Source organism: Oncorhynchus clarkii, chromosome 6 (assembly GCF_045791955.1).
Source record: "Oncorhynchus clarkii lewisi isolate Uvic-CL-2024 chromosome 6, UVic_Ocla_1.0, whole genome shotgun sequence".
NCBI lineage: Eukaryota > Metazoa > Chordata > Actinopteri > Salmoniformes > Salmonidae > Oncorhynchus > Oncorhynchus clarkii.
In genome coordinates this window covers 33,875,090-33,901,720 of record NC_092152.1, presented here as the reverse complement: position 1 = coordinate 33,901,720, position 26,631 = coordinate 33,875,090, and the positions used below count along the sequence as shown (strand labels likewise).

Here is a 26,631-nt window from a genome sequence, read left to right as displayed (position 1 = left end):
GACCACAGAAAACCCTTCAGTTAAATAACTTCTCTCTTATCTATCCCTCAATTAGGAAAACAGAGAGAGATGGTTTGGCTGGGTGCATGGGAAATAGGTAGTGAGATTATAACGTCTTTCTTTGACTGTGAATCCTAAAATCAGTCTCAATCTACCTCTCGCTCTTTTTTATAGTTCCACCGTCTCTGTCTCTCCCTCTCTTGCCATATCTCCCTCTTGTTACATTCCCTGTCTCCTCCCCTATCTCTCCTCTCTTTACTAGTATCACACAGGGTGACCATATTTTTAAATACCCAAATGCAAGACATTGGGATGATTTTGCGGTACATTCAAAAATGTCCTGCAATATCTGGGACTATTTGGCCAAGGAAACATTTCTGGTTGGTCTCAGGGAATGTAAAATAGTTAGGAAGGGAGACTTTTAAAAGGGGATTAAGTGAAGTAGCATGTTCGTTCCATGTAAATAATTCCTTTTGCGTCTCTCTATTTTAAGTAAAAGCCTGTTATATTAAATGAAGTGTCCTTTAATATAGACTGCATGGAGAATTCAATAAATCAGATTTTTTATATGAATAAAGGCTTGCTAAAGTGCATTGAACATCTAATAGACAATTCATAGTGAAAAAGCAGGTGAGCTGGTTCTAATCTTTTTGGCCATTTGCTGGTGTTTTATGGCAAAAAACTGAGTGGGTGGAGCATAATACGTCAACCCTGTTAACCATAGATAGACAGGCTAGAAATGTTAAAGCAATTAATTTTATTTTTATATAGCTTGCATTCAATTGCCACTCCCTGCTGCACACAACAAGTTTCCATTCCCCCTGTCACAAGGAGATTTGGCACTTAATAGGCACTTTTCATATTTAACCTCTTGAGATGGGCAAATTTTTGCTTTTTATGAAGTTGAATATGATTATTTAATTTTGACCAAGTTACACTTCTCAAGGAGGCACTGAATTGGTGGAACAACCAATATCAGATGTCAACAATGATTGGAGAAATGTTTGAAGGCCCAGTGCAGTCAAAAACGTGATTACCCTGTGTTTTATATGCACTACATGACCAAAAGGTATGTGGACACCTGCTCGTCGAACATCTAATTCCAAACAACGGGGATTAATACGGAGTTGGTTCCCCCCTTTTGCTGCTGTAACAGCCTCCACTCCTCTGGGAAGGCTTTCCACTAGATGTTGGATTATTTCTGCGGGGACTTGCTTCCATTCAGCCACAAGAGTATTAGTGAGGTTGGGCACTGATGTTGGGCGATTAGGCCTGGCTCACAGTTGGCGTTCCAATTCATCCCGAAGATGTTTGATAGGGTTGAGGTCAGGGCTCTGTGCAGGCCAGTCAAGTTCTTCCACACCGATCTCGACAAACTATTTCTGTATGGACCTCACTTTGTGCACGGGGGAATTGTCATGCTGAAACAGGAAAGGGGCTTCCCCAAACTGTTACCACAAAGTTGGAAGCACAGAATCATCTTGTATGTCATTGTACGCTAATTAAAAACATTAAAAACAACCCCAGATCATTATTCCTCCTACACCAAACTCTACACTATGCATTCGGGCAGGTAGCGTTCTCCTGCCATCCGCCAAACCCAGATTTGTCCGTTGAACTGCCAGATGTTGAAGCGTGATTCATCACTTTAGAGAACTATTGTTCCAGAGTCTAATGGCGGCTAGCTTTACACCATTCCAGCTGAAGATTGGCAGATGGTGATCTTAGGCTTGTGTGCTGCTGCTCGGCCATGGAAACCCAATTCATGAAGCTCCCGACGAACAGTTATTGTGCTGACGTTGCTAACAGAGGCAGTTTCGAACTCTGTAGTGAGTGTAGCAGCCGAGGACAGACGATTTTTACATGCTATGCACTTCAGGACTCGAGAGTCCGGTTCTGTGAGCTTGTGAGGCCTACCTCTTTGTGGTTGAGCCATTATTGCTCCTAGACGTTTCCACTTCACAATAACAGCACTTACAGTTGACTGGGGCAGCTGACAAACTGATTTGTTGGAAAGGTGGCATCCTATTATGGTGCCATGTTGAAAGTCCCTGAGCTCTTCAGTAAGGCCATTCTACTGCCAATGTTTGTCTATGGAGATTACATGGCTGTGCACTCGATTTTATACACCTGTCAGCAACGGGTGTGGCTGAAATAGAGGAATTCACTAATTTGAAGATTATATATACAAAAGTATGTGGACAGTGTATATTTTCCCACTATGAGGTTTAAATAATACTGTGCAATTGTAAAAAATTATGATAATGCCTTTTTAGTGTAAGAGCTTTTTGAAAAGACAGCCTGAAATTTCAGCCTGTTTTGGTGGGATGGAGTTTGTCTGCCTGGTGACATCAACAGACTGTACATTTGTTAATAGACCAATAAGAAAGAGTTCCAAGCCTTTTAGCCAATAACAGCTAGTTTTCAGTTTTCCCCTCCCCACGCAGACCACTCCCAGACAGTTTTGCTTGAGAAATTGCATTTTGACTGAAAACAATCAGTCAGTCAGGTACTTAATTGTTACCCAGAAATAATTTGACATTGAGATAAAAATGGCTGCATTTTGCCTTTAACATCACCAGTACCACATCCTTATGATATACAGTGAGTGTACAAAATATTAGGAAAGCCTTCTTAAATATTGGATTGCACCCCCTTTAGCCCTCAGAACAGCCTCAATTCCTCGGGGAATGGACTCTACAAGGTGTCAAAAGTGTTCCACAGGGATGCTGGCCCATGTTGACTCCAATGCTTCCCACAGTTGTGTCAACATGGCTGGATGTCCTTTAGGTGGAGGACCATACTTGATACACACAAGAAAAATGTTGAGTATGAAAAAACCAGCAGCATTGCAGTTCTTGACACACTCAAACCGGTCCGCCTGGCACCTAGTACCATACCCCGGCACTTAAATATTTTGTCTTGCCCATTCACCCTCTGAATGGCACATGGACATGGAGCAGGTGTTCCTAATGTTTTGTACACTCAGTGTATATCTTGTCATATGCGTAACGTGACTGCAAAAGAGACCGGTTGGAATGTCAATTCTCATCAAATGAATATGAAGTCTGGCTGAAATAATCAAATGAAAATATATTTTAAAAAGTGTTCATTTTTTATTAAATGCGGGACTGTCCCGCACAATCCGGGAAATGTGGTCACCTTAGTCACATTGCTCTCCAGCACAATAACCCAAACAGCCCCTGTACTGTTCCATCACAGGACAATGTTGATATACAGTATGTACTGTACCTGCTCTCTCACTCAGGTAATTGAAGGTGGGTCTACAGCAGCATCAGCAGTAGTTAGGACCCTAACTGACTGCATTCCTTTTATCACTGATGTCATTATCAGCCATCGTAAACATCTCTCAGCCATAAAGCCATAGCAGTATAACACACACACACACACACACACACACACACACACACACTATAATACGAGAGGTGGGTCTGTGGGCAGATGCTGCGTCAGATACACCCATCCAGAGATTTATTTGAGTGTAAATGATAGCCACAAAGGGCTAGGAGCTGCACTGAACTGCACTACTCTTCCACAATCTGACCTGGTCTTCCAACGCAAAGAGGAGATAAGAGATTTAGACTGAGCACAGAGGGGAAGAGATTAAAGTCCTAGTGAGGTGGAGTCAATATCAAATATTTTCAGATGGGTGAAAGACACTGTCCTGGGTGGATTATGTGGTACTATGATACAGTACATTCGAAAAGTTTTCAGATCCCTTCACTTTTTCCACATTTTGTTACGTTACAGCCTTATTCTGAAATGGATTAAGTAAATGTTTTTCCTCATCAATCTACACACAATACCTCATAAAAACAAAGTGAAAACAGGTTTTCAGAAATACCTTATTTACAAAAGTATTCAGACACTTTCCTATGAGACTCGAAATTGAGCTCAGGTGCATCCTGTTTCCATTGACCATCCTTGATGTTTCTACAACCTGCGGTAAATTCCATTGATTGGATATTATTTGGAAAGGCCTGTCTATATTTTTATTTATTGTTATTTAACATTTATTTTACTAGGCAAGTCAGTTAAGAACAAATTCTTATTTGCAATGATGGCCAAACCCTAACCAGAACGACGCTGGGCCAATTGTGCGCCGCCCTATGGGACTCCCGATCATGGCCGGTTGTGATACAGCCCGGGATCGAACCCAGGTCTGTAGTGACTCCTCTAGCACTGCGATGCAGTGCCTTAGACCGCTGTGCCACTCGGGAGCCCTCATATAAGGTCCCACAATTGACAGTGCATGTCAGAGCAAAAACCAAGCCATGAGGTAAAGGAATTTTCCGTAGAGCTCCGAGACAGGATTGTGTCGAGACAAGTTCTGGGGAAGGGTACCAAAAAATGTCTTTAGCATTGAAGGTCCCCAAGAGCACAGTGGCCTCCATCATTCTTAAATGGGAGAAGTTTGGAACCACCAAGACTCTTTCTAGAACTGGCCGCCCGGCCAAAACTGAGCAATCGGGGGAGAAGGGTTTTGGTCAAGGAGGTGACCATGAACCCGATGGTCACTCTGACAGAGCTCCAGAGTTCCTCTGTGGAGATGGGAGAACCTTCCTGAAGGACAACCATCTCTGCAGGACTCTACCAATCAGGCATTTATGGTAGAGTGGCCAGACGGAAGCCATTCCTCAGTGAAAGGCACAGGACAGCCCTCGTGGAGTTTGCCAAAAGGCACCTAAAGGACTCTCAGAATATGACAAACAAGATTATCTGGAGTGCTTAAAACAAGATTGAACTCCTTGGCCTGAATGCCAAGTGTCACATCTGGAGGAAACCAGGCACCACTTAACACCTGGCCAATGCTATACCTAAGGTGAAGCATGGTGGTCGCAGCATCATGATGTGGGGATGTTTTTCAACAGCAGGGACTGGGAGACTAGTCAGGATCGAGGGAAAGATGAATGGAGCAAAGTATAGAGAGATCCTTGATGAAAACCTGCTCCAGAGCGCTCAGGACCTCAGACTGGGTCGAAGGTTCACGTTCCAACAGGACAATGACCTTAAGCACACAGCCAAGACAACGCAGGAGTGGCTTCGGGACAAGTCTCTGTCTGAGTGGCCCAGCCAGAGCTCGTTCTTGAAAACAATCAGACATCTCTGGAGAGACCTGAAAAAATCTGTGCAGCAACGCTCCCCATCCAACCTGACAGAACTTGAGAGGATCTGCAGAGAAGAATGGGAGAAAGCTGCCAAAGCTGCTTCAACAGTATACTGAGTAAAGGGTCTGAATACTTCTGTGAATGTAATTTTTCTATTTTTTATTTGTAATTCACTTGCAAACAATTCTAAAAACTTGTTGTATTGTGTGTATAGCCGTGGCCAAAAGTTTTGAGAATGACACAAATATTAATTTTCACAAAGTTTGCTGCTTCAGTGTCTTTAGATATTTTTGTCAGATGTTACTATGGAATACTGAAGTATAATTACAAGCGTTAAAGACTTTTATTGACAATTACATGAAGTTGATGCAAAGAGTCAATATTGGCAGTGTTGACCCTTTTTTTCCCAAGACCTCTGCAATCCGCCCTGGCATGCTGTCAATTAACTTCTGGACCACATCCTGACTGATGGCAGCCCATTCTTGCATAATCAATGCTAGGAGTTTGTCAGAATTTGTGGGGTTTTGTTTGTCCACCCGCCTCTTGAGGATTGACCACAAGTTCTCAATCGGATTAAGGTCTGGGGAGTTTCCTGGCCAAGGTCCCAAAATATCGATGTTTTTGTTCCCTGAGCCACTTAGTTATCACTTTTCCCTTATGGAAAGGTGCTCCATCATGCTGGAAAAGCCATTGTTCGTCACAAAACTGTTCCTGCTCACCCCAGCCTACCCCTGCCCATGTCCTCCCCTCTGCCCTCTGCCCTCAGTCCTCACCCTGCCCATGTACTCCCCTCCTCACATGGCCCTGTCCACCCCCCTGACCTCAGTCCTCACCCTGCCCATGTACTCCCCTCCTCACATGGCCCTGTCCACTCCCCTGCCCTCAGTCCTCACCCTGCCCATGTACTCCCCTCCTCACATGGCCCTGTCCACTCCCCTGCCCTCAGTCCTCACCCTGCCCATGTACTCCCCTCCTCACATGGCCCTGTCCACCCTCCTGACCTCAGTCCTCACCCTGCCCATGTACTCCCCTCCTCACATGGCCCTGTCCACTCCCCTGCCCTCAGTCCTCACCCTGCCCATGTACTCCCCTCCTCACATGGCCCTGTCCACTCCCCTGACCTCAGGCCAACTGATCTCTGCCCCTGTCCTCCCCACTGCCCTCACTCCCACCCCAGCCCACCACTGAGCAGCTGAGTGCAAACACGCCTCGCCGACATGGCCAAACATGTGTGACATGACACAGCAGCGGAAAACACACTCCTGGGGACTGCTAGACTACAAGCATGATAGTGCAAGAGACCACAGAGGGAGATGGAGAGAGCGAGAAGAGAGAGAGAGAGAGAGAGCAAGAGAGAGAGAAGAAAGAGAGAGGGAGGAGGGAGGGAAAGAGAGATGAGGTGACTTCTCTGAAGATAGACATTGTTACAATAAGCTGACTATCTGTTAGAGTAGGTGAAAGACAGATGGAGAGAAAACAGTAAGCAAGCAAAAAGTAGTTATTGTAGAGAAATGTTATAGTTTAACATGATTTGAAATTCAGGAAGTTGTAGACAGTGGTTTACAAATCAGCTGCTAACACACAAGCTATCAGCTCTTCAGGTGACATCTCTCTGCTATCGTCTGTGAACTGTTCTCAATGTTAGCACGACTGTCATAAGACAATCACATTCTCATTTTCATTCTGACTAAACTGGTAAAAACAGCTTCATATCTGCTCCCCCACCATCAACAAATCTCTCTCTCTCCTGTGAGTCACTCACACTGCTCCTCAGCTTGGCTTAAAAACAGGAGAGTCGAGGAGACTGGAGGAGAGAAGGGCTCTGTTGCCTGGAAACAGCCTGGGGGTCCCTTTGATCCCCCACACAACCATCTCCTCCACCCCCCCATTGGTCAACCAATCAGCTTGGCACCCACAATGCGCTGAGCCAGAAGATGCAAGAGAGTATGTCCTGTTAATGTGCTTATGTGATAAATGCAAAATGTATAAACACACAACCACACATTGATCCTGCTCAGAAAAATAATATATATATATATAAAATATATGTAAAAGCAGCTTAATAGAATCAAATGTTACAAACTGAAAGAAGCTCTAGGTTTGTGTATACCGTATGCACACACTGTGTAACTGCCAAAATAATGGAAACACTTGAGTAAACGAGGGATACAAAGTATATTGAAAGCAGATGCTTCCACACAGGTGTGGTTCCGGTGTTAATTAAGCAATTAACATCCAGTCATGTATTAAAATGCTTTGCAGGCCTTTATTTTGGCTACCATGACAATACCCCCATCCACAGGGCACGAGTCGTCACTGAATGGTTTGACGAGCATGAAAATGATGTAAACCATATGCCATGGCCGTCTCAGTCACCATATCTCAACCCAATAGAAAAATTATGGGAGATTCAGGAGCGGCACCTGAGACAGTGTTTTCCCCCACCATCAACAAAACCAAATTGTATGCGCGTACACATGCATACACACACACTGGCATTCAAACGCGCACACGCATATAAATAGTGCCACACATGCACACAAACGCATAAGTAGGCCTTGCTGTTTTGATTTTTGTTGTCCTTTATGTCTTTTCTTTTTTTTTTACATTGATGATTTTTGCTGTTTTCTTTTATTTGTGTATTTTTTTCTCTTTTGTTCCATTTGTCGGTACACTGGGTCGGTGGTGGGTTTTGGTTGGGTTGAAGGGCGACGCTGGCTTGGTTGGGGGGGGGGGGGGTCTGAGGGTTGATGGCCTGACGGTTGGGAGCTTGGGCCGATGGCCGAGAGGTTGCTGGTTCGGGTCCCCGTTTTGCCTGGGTGGGGGATCTGTCCTTGTGCCCTTGGGTGGTGGATCTGTCCTTGTGCCCTTGAGTGGGGGGATCTGTCCTTGTGCCCTTGGGTGGGGGGGATCTGTCCTTGTGCCCTTGGGTGGGGGGGATCTGTCCTTGTGCCCTTGGGTGGGGCGGATCTGTCCTTGTGCCCTTGGGTGGGGGGGATCTGTCCTTGTGCCCTTGGGTGGGGCGGATCTGTCCTTGTGCCCTTGGGTGGGGCGCTTGACACTTTTTTCTCCTGTGGGTCCCTCTGGATGGGAGTGTCTGCTAGATGACTGAATGTAATGTAAATGTTGAGCGGCTTCACTGCAGGTAGATTGCATCTTTTAAAAATCAATAATAAAAAAACAATAATAATAATAATAATAATAATAAAAAATAAAAACAAAATTATGGAATTTCTTGTGAAAGAATGGTGTCACATCCCTCCAATAGATTTCCAGATGATATAATCTATGCCAAGGCGCACTGGAGGTGTTCTGGCTTGTGGTGGCCCATCGCCCTATTAAGACACATTAACTTGTTGTTTCCTCTATTGAGGCAGTTACTTGTATGTGTGTGTTCTTTCTAAATACATTGTGTCCTGGTAAGTACCCTATGATGGCATGATCGGGGAATGTAATAAGGTGATGAGGCCATCACAGCCACAGAAATGCACTCTGGTAGGCTTGTACTAACAGGCAGGAAAATGCAGGCACACACACAGACATTGAGAGTTATTGGAGGGATTCCTCACGAAACCCAGACATAAAAAACACTATTATTTGAGGGATTTTCACAAAATGTCATTCATAAAATAACCATTTGAAGGAAGGATTGTTGATATATATTCAACATTTTTATCTAAAAGCATTATTGAGAAATAATTGATAAAGTTTGCATATTTATGACATTTTGGCCTTACCCAGGCCTCCTTAAAGACTCCATAGTGTTTCATCTGTAGGTGTTACAAAGCAAACATTGGTGTCATATGAAGCTTTACTGCTTGGTCTGTAATATGAGTAGTATTTTGGATTTCAATAACTTTTTTTTTTACATAAATGTATGAATATTGAAAAATATGAACATGAATATTGACTTCATTTTATATTTGGCAAATGTTTCCATATATTGTTGAACATAATATATTATACGGGAATATACATGTTCCAGAATGGGATCTCTGCCAGTTGTAGAGTTATGATCCAATTTGTAAGCATTACCAACAGAGTGAATGTGAAAATGGATTCAAAATGGTTGCCATCTTCTGGTGATTTGCAGGATGTGCAATGATAAGTAAAAGAAAGGCTGTGATTGGTTACTGTACATTGCCTACTATACCAAATTCTCAAAAGTCAGGCCATAACTTTAAAACTAGCAGAGATCCCCCTTTGATATTCCTGTAGTGTATTTTATGTTCAATATTTTCAATATTCATGGTTATATTTTTGTATTGAAATCAAAATACTACTCATATCACAGAGCAAACGGTAAAGCTTCATATGACATCCATTTTTGCTTAAAGGAGGCCTGAGTAAGGCCAAAACGTCATAAATGCCAACTTTAATCAATTATTTCGCAATTATGCTTTTAGATACATATGTTAAATGCATGTCAACAATCCTTTCTCCAAAGGCCTATTCTATGGTATTTGTTTTCTCTGGGTTTCATGAGGAATGACTCATTGACTGTTTGCTTGTGGGTGGAGTGTGGAGAGTAGTGTCACTGTGTGTATGTATGTGTGTGTGTGTGTGTCTGCGTGCGTGCGTGCGTGTAGGGGACAGGGTCATATCAGGACATGGGTGTTTCCAGTTAAACAGAGCAGTCCCTTGTGTTCAGCTACCACACCCTACTTTCCCTGGATCCCTGGCAGAGGCCCTCAAAAATACCGGTCTGTGTCTGTGTGTGCGTGCATGGGTGTAGGGGAGGAATGGGGGAGAAAGAGTGTGTAGAGATAGGTGGAGGGGGGGGTAGAAAGGGGGTGTGGGGCTTGAGCAGGTATTGGAGTTGGTTGAATATGTATGCATGCGTGTGTATGTATCATTCCTGGCCCGTCTGTCTATGCACAAGTAAATTAGTGTGTCTGTATGTGGGAGTTCTTGTACTTTGAGAGAGATCGCTTCGTCAGAGGTTGCTTTGTGCTTGATCTGCTCTCCTCCCTAACAGCACAGTGTCAGAGCTAACATCCCCCAGTGATTTAAAAAAAAGTATTTAATTTAACTAGGCAAGTTAGTTAAGAACAAATTCTTATTTATAATGACGGCCTACCCCAGACAAACCCGGAAGACGCTGGGCCAATTGTGCACCTACCTATGAGACTCCCAATCACGGCCGGATGTAATACAGCCTGGATTCAAACCAGGGACTGTAGTGACGCCTCTTGCACTGAGACGCAGTGCCTTAGACTGCTGCGCCACTCAGGAGCCTGCCTGATACCACAGGCTGGTTCCCCACCCCACCGCAGTACCTAGCCTAGCAGCCTGAAGCCTGATTGGCAGTACAGACTAAAGGGAGAAAAGCTTAGAATTGATATGACTTTTTCGTAGCAGGTTAGGAGAATTTACACAGCAGGTTAGGATAATTAATGTATAAGGTTAGGAGACTTAGGTTAAGGTTAGTAAAAGGGTTAGGTTTAGCAAACATGCTCTCCTAACCTGCTACGAAAATCCCCTTCCTGTCTTAGCTGTACTCCTTCTAGTTACAACCCTGATTGGCACTTGTTCTTGTCTGACTGAGAAACAGCCTTTCATGCTGGATGAGCACTCTATTCACACAAACACACAATACTATTACTTTTATTATTACGTGTTTTACTTTTCTATTATTTCTCTATTTTCTTTCTATCTGCATTGTTGGGAAAGTCCCGTGAGCAAGGATTTCCCTGTTAGTCTACACCTGTTGTTTAAGGAAGCATGTGACGAATCAAATTTGATTTGACATACACACACAGTTGAATTTATAAAGCACACGCACAAAACAACCAACAGCTGAGGAACTCTTTATATTGTACTGTACATACATCCTCACACACATACACCAACATATATACACACACACACACACACACACACACACACACACACACACACACACACACACACACACACACACACACACACACACACACACACACACAGCCTTTGTAAAATATGCAATTCTCCAATAAGAAAACCAGTGTTTAAAATGTCAGTTTCTACCCAAAGTTGTGTGTGTGTGATGGGGGCTTTGTTAACATGCTTGAGTTGCTTTTACAGGTCTTACAAGCAATTTCATGCTGGCATGATTCTCTTTCCATCCTGTTTAATTTGCTCATGTTTGTGTTCAACTCCCCGTGATCACAAATAAATTAGTTCTGATAATAGTGTGATATCAATAAAGCAGAACAAGAATAGACCATTGTTTCAAAAAGGTAGGGGGATTAACTTGATAAGAAATGGGATAGAAGACAGCTAGATGAGTGGTGCCTATAAGAGCTGGACAAGGAGGCAGGATTAGCTGGCAAGAAGTAGGGTAGAGTTTAGTGGTGTCTACATAGCCTGGCCTGGCTTGCTAGGCTTATAGTGGTACTCTGCGTGATGGAGATTGGAGACACAGCTACAAACGAGACTAGTACTTATCATGGCTCTAAAAAGAGCTGGATTAAATGTTAGAAAATTGGTCAGAAACTAGAGAGGTGAGTGATGCTACATGGTTCTCTTTCAGGCCCAATCCAGAGATCAAACTAATATGATGACTGGATTTGACACAATATCTTTTGTGAAGGGGCCTTTTTCGAACATTTGCTAAAAACCTGTATGCTACCCAGCCAGCATAGATGTTATCTGCATATGAGAGTTTTGACTGTATGACTGTTGTGGACCTGTTATGGGAGAACATTGGCACAGCATTATAGTGTCACCACATAACACTGAGAATCATCCCGCTTCTTTGTTACCTTCCAACCTCTCACAGAATCATCAGGAGCAATCTCACTGACCTGCGTGGATAGAAGTCTTATTCTTAAAAGAAAGGTTATTATAGTAAACTAAAACATAACAGTGAATTCAGCTTACTGCAGTGGCCTGCCCAGTCACCAGATCTCAATCCAATAGAGCATCTTTGGGAGGAGATTGAACGAGCTAGAGATCCACTCCCAGCCAACTTGACACAACTGTGGGAAGCATTGGAGTCAAAATGGGCCAGAAACCCAGTGGAACGCTTTCGATATCATGTAAAGTCCATGCCCCGACGAACTGAGGCTGTTCTGAGGGCATAACGGGGAGCAACTAAACATTAGGAAGGTGTTCCTAATGTTTTGTACACTCGGTGTAAGTTGGCATTCCAGCAACTTTGAGGAAAAACTGTTATATCAGCGTTGTTCCTGTTGTTCACATGCGTATCTGCCCTGTCATTGGCTAGAATGTCCCCTCCAGATCCTGCCCTCTCCCGCCTGCCTTCTGCCTTTCTGGACATTTATTCCCATTGTTAGAACGGTCAGTCCAGTATCTTGTCAATATATAGATAATCTGATCACTATCACTAGCTAACAGGGAAAATTAGCTACACAGCTAACTCGATTCTTATACGTACTACTAAAGTTAAAAAGCATTGGATTGGTGTAAACATGGGCGTGAGAAAGTTTCCTTCATCCTTATTTTTGCTCCAGTCTCAGCGCTATTCTTTTTAAATCCAAGTCACAATGAGACTGATTTAATAATTTAAACTTAATCCATCACCTTATGTATTACTGCCCCCCAGTTGAAAGTAGTGACATCCCAAAAAACTATACAACAGAAATGGCTCCTAGCCTCCCACCCATGCTTTCCGCCCCTAACACTAAAAGTGAAAATAAAAATATAAAACTAAATAGAAATAGTTTTATACAACTAAAAATAAATTTAAACGAGCAAATACAGTGTGAAAACGAACTGAAACTAAACTGAATTTGAAATAAAAAATAAAATCCCAAAACTATTATAACCTTGTTTGAAAGACAGAGAAGCAATATTCTGTGAGTTAGCTTCTAATTGGTCCATTTCCGAAATGATCGAAATAATGTAAAAATAGCTTGTTTTGATGACTCCGTGTCCCTCCTCGAATGAAATTTGCTCATTTAGCATGGAGAAGGCAATTTAAAAAGCACTTAGCAGAACTGTAAACGTTGTTTCCCTGGCTGAAACACCCAGACTGAAGATGAAATCAATACAGCAGGACTCTTCATTCATCACTCTTTCTTCCCTCACTTTTCCCTGGAGTTCCTGGAATACCGGCTCACGTCAGACACATAATGTATACACTCACACACAGTTGCGCATGCAAGCACACACACACACACACACACACACACACACACACACACACACACACACACACACACACACAGATAATACAATAGTATAGTAATACAGATGGAGAAAGCCTTGACACCATGGAATGAGCTGAGCACAGGAAGTATCTTTAAATAACTGACTCAACTCTCTCTATCCATCTACCTCCCGAACAGTAATTAGCTATCTGAAAAGAATTACCACAAATATGCTTGATTACATCTTCATCAGCTTCAAAGTCAGACGATTGAAACAAATGATGAACCGCATCAAATCAAGGTGTTTTCCTTTTTCAATAACGCCAACCCTAATGGTCTCCCTATCTCTGTTAATTGAGCTGTGTAAAGTAGCTACAGTATCTGTGTGGTAGATTGGTTCTGATTGGATCTCACAATCACCGTTAATTGAATGTGACCCTGGCTAATTACAACCCACAGATTACATCCAGAAGAAGAACATGGACAAATTTGTGCCAATTATTTTGCTCACCACATGCATGCCTGTACTTAATTGATGCATTTACTGAAAGTAATAGAAGAAGCTGAAATTGTGGAGTTTTCTAACGATTAGTTGTTGCCAGTAATTGTGTTTCTCTCTATGAAGTTATGTAGTTAGACTGTGTGTGGTGTTGTTACCAGTAAGATTTAGAGGAGGCAGGATGAAGAGGGAATAGGCAAGATGGATTCCTCTCTTCCTTCCATTCCTTCCCTCTTTCTGTGACTCAGATTCATGCTGCCTCTGTCCAACCCCCCCCCTCCATCTCCCTCCCACTTTCTCTCTTCGTAGCTCTCTCCCTTTCCATCCCCCACTCTCCCCCCTCATTATCTCTCCCTCACCCTCCAATTTCCATTCCTCACTCTCTCACAGCCCCCACCCCACCCTTCTCTCTCTCGGGCTCAGAGGTCGGGACGCCCTCCAGCGCTCCTCTCCCCAGAGCCACGATGACATCACAGCGCTGCTGCTTCGTTTCCCAGGAGCCTATTCACCACACATCATCACCAGAATCAGCATCATCTTCCTGCACACACAAATACCTGCACACCTCTTCCACGCACTCCACCTCACACTGTGCACCGTGACCCCACCTCCCTATCTGCCTCCAACTACACTGAGAGGGGGTCTGTGGGGGGAGTAGTTGCCCACTAGGCCTGCAGCGAGAGAGAGGAGAAAGCAAAAAGCTACGACCTGTGAACTCTCAACAATGTGTCTCAATAAACCACACCACACAAAATCTGGTGAGTCAGACTGGCTCCAGAGAAAGAACAACAACTTCAAAAAGCAGGAGACCCCTCCACCTCCACCTCCACCTCCACCTCCACCACCTCTACCTCCACCTCCACCTCCACCACCACCTCCACCTCCACCACCTCCACCTCCACCTCCACCACCTCCACCTCCACCACCACCTCCACCTCCACCTCCACCACCTCCACCTCCACCTCCACCACCTCCACCTCCACCTCCACCTCCACCCCCACCCCCACCTCCACCTCCACCTCCACCTCCCTCAGGCGAGAGAGAGAAAAGACAAAGGAAGTGTTTATACACATCCCAGCTCAGGCTCTGGACATGCTTACATGACTTTCCCTGTGACGACCAAGAGTCTGTTCTTTTGACCAATTGATTGGTCAACATTTTTAAATGTGTATTTGTATATATGTAGACACACTCTATGTTTGAATAAAATCAACTATATGTAGGCTACTTTGCATGATGCTTTATTAAAGAACTGCAATTAAAACCAGAAGAAAAAAAACCTGTTCCCGTCCAGACCCTCCTCCTCCTCCCGCTGCTGCTGGCCTTGGCAGATTCTGCCGTTATGCTCCTGAAGTTGCCGGTAATAGACCACACCAGCGGTCGGCAACCTTTTCCATTTGGAGTGCCAAGTTATCGTACCATTCCTACTAATCTGCATGCCATTTATGATTTTCATATGCACATTGTCGTGGAATAGTTTCATTTAATTTACAATAAAGTTGTCATATCTCAAAATCAAAATCCATCTAAATGAAAATTATACAAATGTAAAAGTAAATTTTATTGCCATTGCCAATATGTCAAAATAGCCTACATAAAGCCAATAAATAAAAACATTGCAGCCAGCCAGGTAGAAAATATCCTGATAAAAATAAATACCCTATAAATCACATTGGCTATGCATGGTCTGCCTGAAACGAACTTGAAACATTGTATCAACTATTAACTTGGGTCCTGCCTGAAGCTGGTGCTAGCAAACATGCAACATTGTATAAAATATTCTGGGCCCTCAGTTTCCTGCACCAGTGAGCTCCAGACAGACCGACATAGCTGTAGGCTATTTGCGCAAGGATAAGAAGTAATCAGGTAGCCTTTTTTTATGACATTTCCATCATCAGAGCATAACATTGTTTCCCCTTTCATGCTGACTGGTTATCGAAAGGGAGAGAGTTGGAAATATTTTTCAAATAGGCTACGTTAAGGAACTATTGTCATTCTCAATGGATGTAAAAACAGACTTGGTTAACTTGCTTTTAGAGGCGAAGAAAAAATTGCTGTGAGAAGTTCCACAGTAGTTCCACAGTTTCACAGGCTCCTGAGTGGAGCAGCGGTCTAAGGCACTCAGTAGTAGAGGTGTCACTACAGACCCTGGTTAAATTCCAGGCTGTATCACAACTGGCCGTGATTTGGAGTCCCATAGGGCGGCGCACAATTGGCCCAGCGTCGTCCGGGTTATGGTTTGGCCGGGATAGGCTGTCATTGTAAATAAGAATTGGTTCTTAACTGACTTGCCTAGTTAAATAAAGTTTAAATAAATAAATATTTATTCATTTATTTAAGTAATGGTGAGTTAAGACAATCCGAAATAGTATCAGATCCCCAAATGGGCGCATTTATGAGCCTACAGGTAGCCCAGGTAGCCTAGGCCTAGTTCTATGCGTAATCAAGTGCGTGTTCCAACTCAAGATTGACAGGAGCGCTCCAAACAAAAGACAATTAATAAATTGACAACTGGTAAATGGGAATGAAATAAACCAAAATGTTTTCCTCACAAGTTTAGCAAAGGTTGTGCACTCTGCAAACAATGTGTCCACTCCTAGAATGAAAAACGGTAAGACTGTAATAATAATATATTAAACGCATTAACATATATGACCGTAACTAAACAAACATTGTAGATTAGAAATGATGGGAATTAACGGTAAATGTGTGCCATCCCCGGGGCCTCCACAATGGATTAGTCCACTCAGAGAGGCTTGAATCAGACAGGTGTACCAGGTAGCCTACATCCAGCCGCTAAACTCCTATACACTGTACATCTATTGAAAAATACTAGCAGAACACTGGTTAGCACCAGTGTAAGGGAGCAGTAGGCACCAGTGTGGGGCAGCAGTGGTTGAGGACAGGGTGAGGTAATGTAATGTTGATGGTGACTCACATAGTCATGGAAGGCCTTGGCCTCACTGGAGTGCTCACATGTTTCTCTCCTCTCTGGGGCTGCACAGTACAGGTCCCAGAACACACTGCAGCACAGGGAAGGCAGGGAAGGTTAGATACATAGAGGTTCTGAACAAACAAAAATAACAATATCTTTATCAGTAGCAACGTTATCATTCTGATTATTCCAGAATGTTACCAGGGCCCGTATTCACAAAGCATCTCAGAGTAGGAGTAGAATAGCCAGGTCCCCATGTCCATTCATTATAATCTAAAAGGGAAAACTGATTCCAGATCAGCACTCCTACTCTGAGAAGTTTTTTTTTATACAGGCCCAGTAAGGTCGATTGATAAGTCATTGTCATTTAAAACAAGTTGTAATAGAGAAGAGAAGAGGATGAAGATAAAGGAGAGGGTGAGGGAATGGAGTGAAGGATGTAGTACTGTACTCACCACCACCAAGAGTGGAGGAACCCTGGGGGCTCTCCTAATGTGATGTTCTTCTCCCATCGGATCTACCCAAGAGACAGACAGAGAGAGAGAGAGATAGAGAGAGAGGTTTCAAAGGTAAATAATGTGTCAGGTGTAGACCCCATTGTACTGCAACTGAAGTATGTGTGTGTGTGTGTGTGTGTATGTGAGCACATGTGTATTGTGTACTTTAAACCTGACAGAGCCCATTGTTAGTTGTGGGGCTGTTCTTAAAGACATGTACCAACCTGAGAGGCCAATCTGTCCTTTGTACAGGCCACACACGATGAACCCTGAAACACTACTGTGTTTGCTTTGCCCCATCACTATCTTTCTTTTGCTTGGTCTCTCTCTCTCTCTCTCTCTCTCTCTCTCTCTCTCTCTCTCTCTCTCTCTCTTTCAAACCTTAGCATGCCATCTCCTGTGCCTCCACACAAGGTCAATGCAAGCAGTAACATCATCCTCTGGACTAAACCTGATTTATGGACACACATACACACACACACACAGGAAAGCATGCACACTTGCGAGCACGCACACACACACACACACAGTAAAACCATGTGATTGAGTGGTGGTGTAGAGTGGATGTCTACGGAAACTGTACACAATGGGGCGACTGTCATGGTATTGTTTAGGCTGGCTCTGAGAGTGACATCACCCTGCTGTAGAAGGTTTACAGCATGACTCAACTCCCCTGTTAACCTGACTTTCCGATCCTTCTCTCTGTCAGTCTCTATCTCTACTTAGTTGAGGAGCCTATTTGAAATAAACAACTACAGTCATAGCGTGAACATTCTGTTCATCGTAGCCAATGTTTGACAGCATCAACAGTGAACAGTGAGCACCATCCAACTAACCCATGTTCCCTCGGCAGCAGAAGAAGTGGTCTGTCTCTATTTGGCCAATCTGAGGTTGGGTTGTGGTTGTGTTGGGTCTCAGGGTCTCAGCCTGGAGGTGTCAACAGACGTGCGTGGTAAACACAGCTCTATGGAGTGGCTAACAGCTATTTAAAGCCTTGTTCCTCTCCTGCCCTCTACTCCAGTAGGAGCCATGGTGGGTTGGGTAGTGTAGGGGGATGGGAGGGACGGCTGTGTTTACACACATCCCTCTTTCAGCTAATGTGCTCGGCTCCCACACTCAAACACTCCGCCTCCCTCTCTTCTCCTTTCATCTCTACCATCTCCGGAAGACAGACGGAGTGATATGCCATGGGATGCCAGAGAGGAAAGGGTGTATGTATTTGTGTGTGTCCGTGTGAGGGGAGAGAGGGGGTGGAGCCAGCATCCTCTATTGCTTTTTTCTTTCTTTTGCATTTTAATTTAGAGTGATTTGGAGAAAATTACTGGTTTCAACTTTCATACCTCCTTACCTGCATACACACAGAGACACAGAGAGAGAGAGAGAGAGAGAGAGAAACCTGCCAGCTAGGTGGTCTATCGTAACTCTCTGGGCTGATCCCAGTAATGGAGGCTAAATACTGAACCCCCTACTGCCCTGCCTGCTCTGCCAGCTCAGCACTCCTCACTAATTCAATTACACACACACACACACACACACACACACACACACACACACACACACACACACACACACACACACACACACACACACACACACACACACACACACACACACACACACACACACACACACACACACATTGCATAGGAGGCAGAATCAGCCCTGCTCTAGGAGAGTGGACACACACACACACTTACCTCTGAGAGGAAGGTCTGTGCTGACTTCTGTGCCCCTACGTGCAGCAGGTACTCATACACATAGAGAGCTAACCTGCACAGAGAAACATAAGGATGACATGTTAGTAGGATGATTACCAGAGTAAAGTAGTGTGGCCACACTAGGCTGTGTCAACTGCATAACACAATTCGACCTATCCTGTTCAATTCCAACCATTTCAACTTTGGGCCATATGAGACAGAGCTTCTATACCCTCGACAGACTCTGCTAAAGCTGAAAACACACAGGCAGTAGAAGAACAAACAGCATGCTGAGATGAGTTGGCACAGAGGAAACACACAGGAAATGCCTCTGATTTACCCCAGGCACTCTATACCCCCCCCCCCCCCCCCCCCCCCCAAAACACTGTGCTTTTCCCACACTGGGAATTCATTACACACTTGATTCATTCATTGATTCTTTACTCTGTGCTTCTCTGTTGATCAAACTAACTTGGAGGGCAGGCAGGTGGTCTACCTGATCCACAGATACAAGATATCCATTGATCTGTCAGGGATCAATGCAGGATCAGTCAGTCTCTTAACATTACAATTCAGGCTTGGCTGGGTCTCGGGAGTTACAGAACCGTAGAAACATGGATTTTGTCTAGAGCAGCGGTCTTAAACATAAGGCCCGTGGGCTGGATCCGTCAGCCAGCCCATTCAATCCAGCCCGTGGGGGGTTTGAGGAAAAAATAAATAAAACATTTATTAAAAAAAATGTACGGATAAAAACAATCCCAATTGACAATGAAATGACTCAAACCAATGTCCATAAATGAAAGCGCCCATTGCCGCCATGGTAGAGAGCGAGGTTCTTGTCAACATAATGCAACCATCTTTTTGGCTGCTGAAAATGGTACGCAGCCTCATCTGGATGTGTCCAAAGTTCAGCATTCACCTTCTGTCAAGCCGTCTATGCATACAGTTTGACGCATACGTTCGATAAATCCAACGTATGCACCACACAGAACATACCGCAACTGCCTCTGCAACGCAATGCTGCAGGGCAAACGCACTGTTCCATTGGAAATGAATGTACTTCTGGTGTACCAAAATGCAAAAACACCGTCGGTGTGAGGCATAAGTCCGGCAAGCCATATACGTTTTTCGTGATCAGTTAGGTTCAAGGAAGAATCATCAATCAGAAGAAGTGTAGTTGGTGAAAATTGAAATCTTTTTAGCAGCAATGGTGGATAAAAACATGGAAATCTGTTTCCAGAATGTGGGGTATTTTGGACTTCTTCACACTTACTACACTTTTCGTTAAAAAAGTACCGTTGGCTAGACAAATGACTCAAATATGAACTTGCGTACTTGCTTACGTCTCGACGTCCGCTACCTCCGGAGGTAACGCAAGACATCGCCCGACATTTGCCCTCCTTGAAGCAGACAGAAAAGTAAACAGAATTGTCTCGTTGAGCCAACACTCCTACAGTATAAATGGTAATAGCAGAGCAATGTTTTAGAAACATCTGAAATGTACAGCATGTTCAATTCTGAAATTGTTGCCGTATCGGCCGGCTGCACTGAGCCACACAGTGGTGTAGTGTTGGGTATAGGCCTACGCAGGTATACACCATATACCCACTTATTTTTTCAGTGGGCATTGCCTACACCCACTTCTTAATCCCCACTGATATTTATCAAAGTAGTGTAGTGGAGGTATACGCCCGTATCAATTAATAGGGTTGATGGAACAGATCGGAATGTTTAGCTTAATGTTGATAAACTATTCTTTTTTCACATTTTAGGCGCAACAATGTATACACCGCAGTAGGCCTACGTGTGAAAGTTCCAAAATGCAATTTGCAAGAAAATACTGTTCTAAAATGTAAGCAGTTTCATGGACAGAGATGGACATATCCATTAGAAAGCGGGTGGATTTAGAGATGCAACAACTATCATGGGTTGCTAATATGATTAGAATAATGCCTTCGGCTGCTAGGCAATGAAAGAAAGTTGAAAGAAAACCAATAGAACAGGAGAACGCATACGAGTAAGTCTATAAAAATGATTGCCTCCACGTTTCTATGGTGGGACTTTGGCTATAGGCTACTTTGTCGCAAGGTAAGACATGTCTCATAATATAAAGTAAAATGTCTATGTTTCAAACTATTAAGGAACAAGAAAAATAGATTGACGCTAATGATAGGCCTAACCGTCTTCAGGTAGATGGAAAGGCTTTCCCAAAAACATTCTCTATTAAATGTTAACTAGCTACAATGTAGCCAATGCCTACCTGGCAGAATGATATCATGATGATGATAATAATTTGCATCAATCCAGTGCCCATTTATTTTGCAAACTCCTACAGAAACACCTTTAATCATATAAGAGTCATAGGTGCCTTCATACTTTAATGAAAGGCTACTCTAAAAAAACACATTTCTTAATTTTTTCCCCAGACCTCAAAAGTGGTCTCCTGATGTGGTTTAATTTGAATGTACCCACTTCTCCAGGCACCACTACACGACTGGAGCCACGTAAAACTATGGAAGCCCATCCCTACCAACAAAAATATGTCAAATGGGATATATTTTTTCATTTGTAACATTGTGGTGATTTCAGGAGGTGGTCGGGATGTTTCCTGGGGCCCAGAGTTTTTCCTAATCTGGTAGCTCCTTAGACTCTCCTTCATATCTCGTAGTGGGAATAGGGCCATAGAAGTTCACTTGACTTCTCTCCCTGGTGAGGGTAGTATGAAAGCTCACCAGCTCTCTGGATGTGTCCCAAATGGCACCCTATTCCCTTTATAGTGCACTACTTTTGACCAGAGCCCTGTATGCCCAGGTCAAAAGTAATGCACTAATAAAGGGAAAAGGGTGCCATTTTGGGTGCATCCTGTGTCTGTGCCCTGCCATGCAGCGTAGCAGGCAGCAGCATAGCGTCTCCTCAGTCTAGACGAACATCTCAGACTGGGACAAAAATAAACCCTCCAGACACCTCTAGTCTACCTCTCTGAAGATGATGGACTGCACATCTCTCCAGACTCTCTCTCTGTGCCTCTTGCCCTCGCTCGCTTTCTCCACCTCTCTCTTCGCCTCTCTCTACATCTCTTTTTCTCTCTGCCTCTTTCCCCTCGCTCTCTCTCCAATTCTCTCATCTATCTTGTCTTTCTCTTGAGAGGCCTTGTGTTTAATGATGAAGGGATGAGGTATGAAAGGAGAGCACAAGGAGCAACACAGTGTCTGCAGCAGGCGGCGGAGTGGCGTGATGTTTAACCACAGAGAAGACAAAGCTTTTCACAGGGACAAGGTTAACGCAACGACGTTCCATGAATAAAACATGGCGATGTTCTTAAGGCTGCGTCTCTTTCTATCTCTGTCTGTCTGTCTGTCTGTCTGTACAATACAATACAATATACTTTATTGATCATTTACACGGATATTCATTTTGTGAAGTCAGCATACAAATACACAGACAAAAACATAAAACATGCAGTACGGAAAACTGGAAAGTTAGTACACAAGTCACACATATTAATGTCTCCGCGGCCTACTGTCCGACCGTATATTGGTCCCTGCATCTGGCCTATGTCCCACTGTTCGGCCTAATGGCCATCGGCATGAAACCTCTCTCTCTCTCTCTCTCTCTCTCTGAAATATGATGGGTAATCAATATTACGCTGTGACTCTACTGTGTGGCCCTAAGAGACACATCTGCCCATTGACACAAGATGACAGAGAGGAGAAGGAAGTTAAACAAGGAAAGAGAGAAGAAGAGATTATAAAAAAGGATAGGAGAGATCTGGAGAGGTGAAGAGAAGAGTGGGGAGAAAGGGAGATGAAAGGAACAAGAAGAGGAGAAAAGGCTAAGTATAAAGAGGTGCTAATTCCCACAGCGGTGTTTCTACTGACCTAAGAAACGCAGGTTTAAATGCGCTGAGGCTTGGCAAAAATATACCTATAAATCACACTTATTAAAATGGCCCTGTCTGTTCCTCCATTATTGTGTGGAGCTCTCTCTCTCAATTCATTTCACAGGGGTTTTGTTGGCAAGGGAAAAATGTTCACATTGCCAAAGCAAGTGAAAAAAACGATCAACTATAGTGAGAAGACACAAAACAATGACATACTTTGAATTTTATAGTAAATATTGCACTAAAAAAAGGTTTTAAAAAAGATAGACATTTCAAAATGTTATATTAGCAGCTATTTACAGTGTTTTAGCAATGTGCAAATAGTTGTAGTATGAATAGTAGGGGAAGATAAATAAACAGATAAAATATTGGTGGTATTTACAATGTTGCTCCAGTGGTGCCCTTTTCTCAACGGGCCACAACTGTTGCTGCTGTGATTGCGCACTGTGGTATTTCGCCTAACAGTTTATCAATGTTTGTTTTGTTTTAATTTTTTGGGGTCTTTGTGCTCTGTGGGAAATATGTATCTGTAATGTTGTCATACATTTGGTAGGAGTTTAGGAAGTGAATCTCAGTTTCCACTTCATTTTATGGGCAATGGGCACATAGCCTGTTCTCTCGAGAGCCAGAGGCGGCCTCTCTCAATAGCAAGGCTATGCTCACGGAGTCTGTACATAGTCAAGGACTATGGGTCTTAATTGTGGGTCAGTCACAGTGGTCAGGTACACTGTGTACTCTTTGTTCAAGGCATGATAGCATTCCAATATGGTCAGGTTTTTTTCCGCTCTCTCTCTCTCTCACACACACATACACACACACACACACACACACACCAGTGGCGGTCGGTGCCGGTTAAGATCAGAGAGGACAATCTTTTTTTTATGACCGTGGCATTATTTCTATTACAGCATTTTGGGTGACTGTCATTCATATTCCATTCACACAGCTCAATGTAACATTAACAGGTTCAGGATATTAAACTAACTTTCCTTATACCCATCATGAGGTTGCTACAACCTAGCCTATGAATGAAAGTATACAACTTAGGTGCATAGGTCAAGAGAAAAATTTGAGTCATCAAGGTGACAGACAGTGACACATTCCATACCGCCTTGCACACTATTGCCTGCATCTAGCTGATACAGGGTGTAATCATTAGTCCAAACAGTTGCAAACAAGAGTTTCTATTGGCAAATTCAGGTATGTTTATCCCACACACACAGTTCACTTTCATAGCAGCCACATAAGAACAGGATGATCACTTTGCTCATTGTATAATTCCGTCTCGCATCTATGCCTATGCACTCTCGTTCTCTCACCTTCTACATTCACTTGTGGACTTCAGTCCTGTGCTTAGCTCCATCCCATTTTTATAAGTCTTTGCTAATGTCCAAGCATACCCATACCATGATGCAGAGACCAGCATGCTTGAAAATAAGGAGGCAGTTACCATGATGTGATGTGTTGGATTTGCCCAAAACATAAAGCTTTACATTGAGGCCAAAAAGTGTATTCCTTTGCCTTGTTTTGTTTTTCAATATTTGCTTTAGTGACTTGTTGCATACAGGATGCATGTTTTGGAATATTTATATTCTGTGTATTTTTATTATTCTTTTCACTCTGTCATTTAGGTAATTATTGGGGAGTCAGAACCATGTTGTTGAACCATTTTCAGTTCTCTGTAGCTGTTTTAAAATCACCATTGGCCTCATGGTGACATCCCTGCGCAGTTTCTTTCCTGTCCTGCAGCTCAGTTCAGAAGGACGACTGCATCTTTGTTGTGTCTGGGTGGTTTAAAACATCATCCACAAAATAATTATTAACTTGACCATGCTTGAAGAGATATTCAATGTCTGATTTGCTATTGTTACCCATCTACCAATCACTGCCCTTCTTTAAATCAAATCACATTTTATTTGTCACATGCGCCGAATACAATGCTTACTTACAAGCGCTTAACTTCTTTGGGACTGGGGAGCAGTATTGAGTAGCTTGAATAAATAAGGTGCCCAGAGTAAACTGCCTGCTACTCAGGCCCAAAAGCTAGAATATGCATATAATTAGTAGATTTGGATAGAAAACACTGAAGTTTCTAAAACTGTTTGAATGATGTCTGTGAGTATAACAAAACTCATATGGCATGCAAAAACCTGAGAAGAAAAATCCATCCAGGAAGTGGGAAATCTGAGGTTTGTAGTTTTTCAAGTGATAGCCTATCCAATATACAGTGTCTATGGGGTCATATTGCACTTCCTAAGGCTTCCACTAGATAGTAACAGTCTTTAGAACGTTGTTTCAGGCTTCTACTATGAAGGGGGAGAGAATAAGAGATGTTTGAATCAGGGGACTGGCAGAATGACTAAGCTAAGTCACGCGCGCGGCTCATAATCATCCTAAAGATTGATTATATACATAGTTTGACATGTTTCTACGAAGTGTAATAGAACTGTTTTGACTTTTCATCTGAACTAAGTGCCCACGCCTTGTGAATTTGGATGCATAACCTTTAATATTAAGGCCAGCATCCCAGAACATCCTCTTCACTGTTGACGTTGAGACTGGTGTTTTGCGTGTACTACTTCAAGTAGTACTTGATGATCTGATAAATGGTTGATTTAGGTGCAATCTTACTGGCAGCAATATCCTTGCCTGTGAAGCCCTTTTTTTGCAAAGCCATGATGACGGCACGTGTTTCCTTGCAGGTAACCATGGTTGACAGAGGAAGAACAATGATTCCAAGCACCACCCTCCATTTGAAAGCTTCCAGTCTGTTATTCGAACTCAATCAGCATGACAGAGTGATCAGGTCTGAAATGCAGTGGAAATGCTTTTTGGGGATTCAGTTCATTTGCATGGCAAAGAAGGACTTTGCAATTAATTGAAATTCATTTAAACACTCTTCATAACATTCTGGAGTATATGCAAAGGTAGGGGGCAGCATTCGGAATTTTGGATGAAAAGCGTGCCCAAATTAAACTGACTGCTACTCAGGCCCAGACGATAGGATATGCATATAATTGGTAGATTTGGATAGAAAACACTCTAAAGTTTCCAAAATTGTAACAATAGTGTCTGTGAGTATAACATAACTGATTTGGCAGGTGAAAACCTGAGAAAAATCCATTCAGGAAGTAGGATTTGTTTTTGTTTTGTAGTTTTCTATTCACACTGCAGTTCCTATGCCTTCCACTAGATGTCAACAGTCTTTAGAAATTGTTTCAGGCTTGTATTCTGAAAAATAAGGGAGTAAGAGCAGTCTGAATGAGTGGACCCTGCAGTGTCACAGAGCTTTTTCATGCGCGTGACCGAGAGAGTGCCTTTCTTGTTTACCTTTTATATTGACAACGTTAATTGTCCGGCTTAAATATTATCGATTATTTAGGCTATATACAACCTGAGGGTTGAATATAAAAATTGTTTGATATGTTTCTATTAACTTTATGGATACAATTTGGATTTGAGGTTTTTGGCTATAAAGAGAAACTTTAAGGAACAAAACAAACATTTATTGAGTAAATGAATGTCTTCTGAGTGCAACCATATGAAGATCAAAGGTAAGTGATTCATTTTATCTCTATTTCTGACTTGTGTAACTCTTCTACCTGGCTGGTTACTGTTTGTAATGATTTGTCTGCTGTGCGATATTCTCAAATAATCTTAAGGTATGCTTTCGCCGTAAAGCCTTTTTGAAATCTGACACCGCAGTTGGATTCACAAGAAGTTCATCTTTAAACCTATGTAAAATACTTGTATGTTTTCTGAATTTTTATAATGAGTATTTCTGTATTTGAATTTGGCGCTCTGCAATTTCACTGGATGTTGGCCATGTGGGACGCTAGCGTCCCACATACCCTAGTGAGGTTAAAGGAACAGTCAACTTAGACGTCCTGGCCAACTT

General features: G+C 43.0%; 1 protein-coding gene across 1 annotated transcript in view; it reads right to left on the bottom strand.

The window, feature by feature from the left end:
* The window catches only part of LOC139411040 (single-stranded DNA-binding protein 2-like), a 94,422-nt gene that overhangs the window by 28,651 nt on the left and 39,140 nt on the right, over nucleotides 1–26,631 (bottom strand). The window contains exons 2-4 of the mRNA XM_071156830.1: nucleotides 18,854–18,926; nucleotides 17,115–17,176; nucleotides 16,663–16,747 (exon numbers count right to left, since the gene is read on the bottom strand). Of these exons, the coding sequence (XP_071012931.1) occupies nucleotides 16,663–16,747; nucleotides 17,115–17,176; nucleotides 18,854–18,926 (220 nt within the window). The remainder of the gene's footprint in view (nucleotides 1–16,662; nucleotides 16,748–17,114; nucleotides 17,177–18,853; nucleotides 18,927–26,631) is intronic.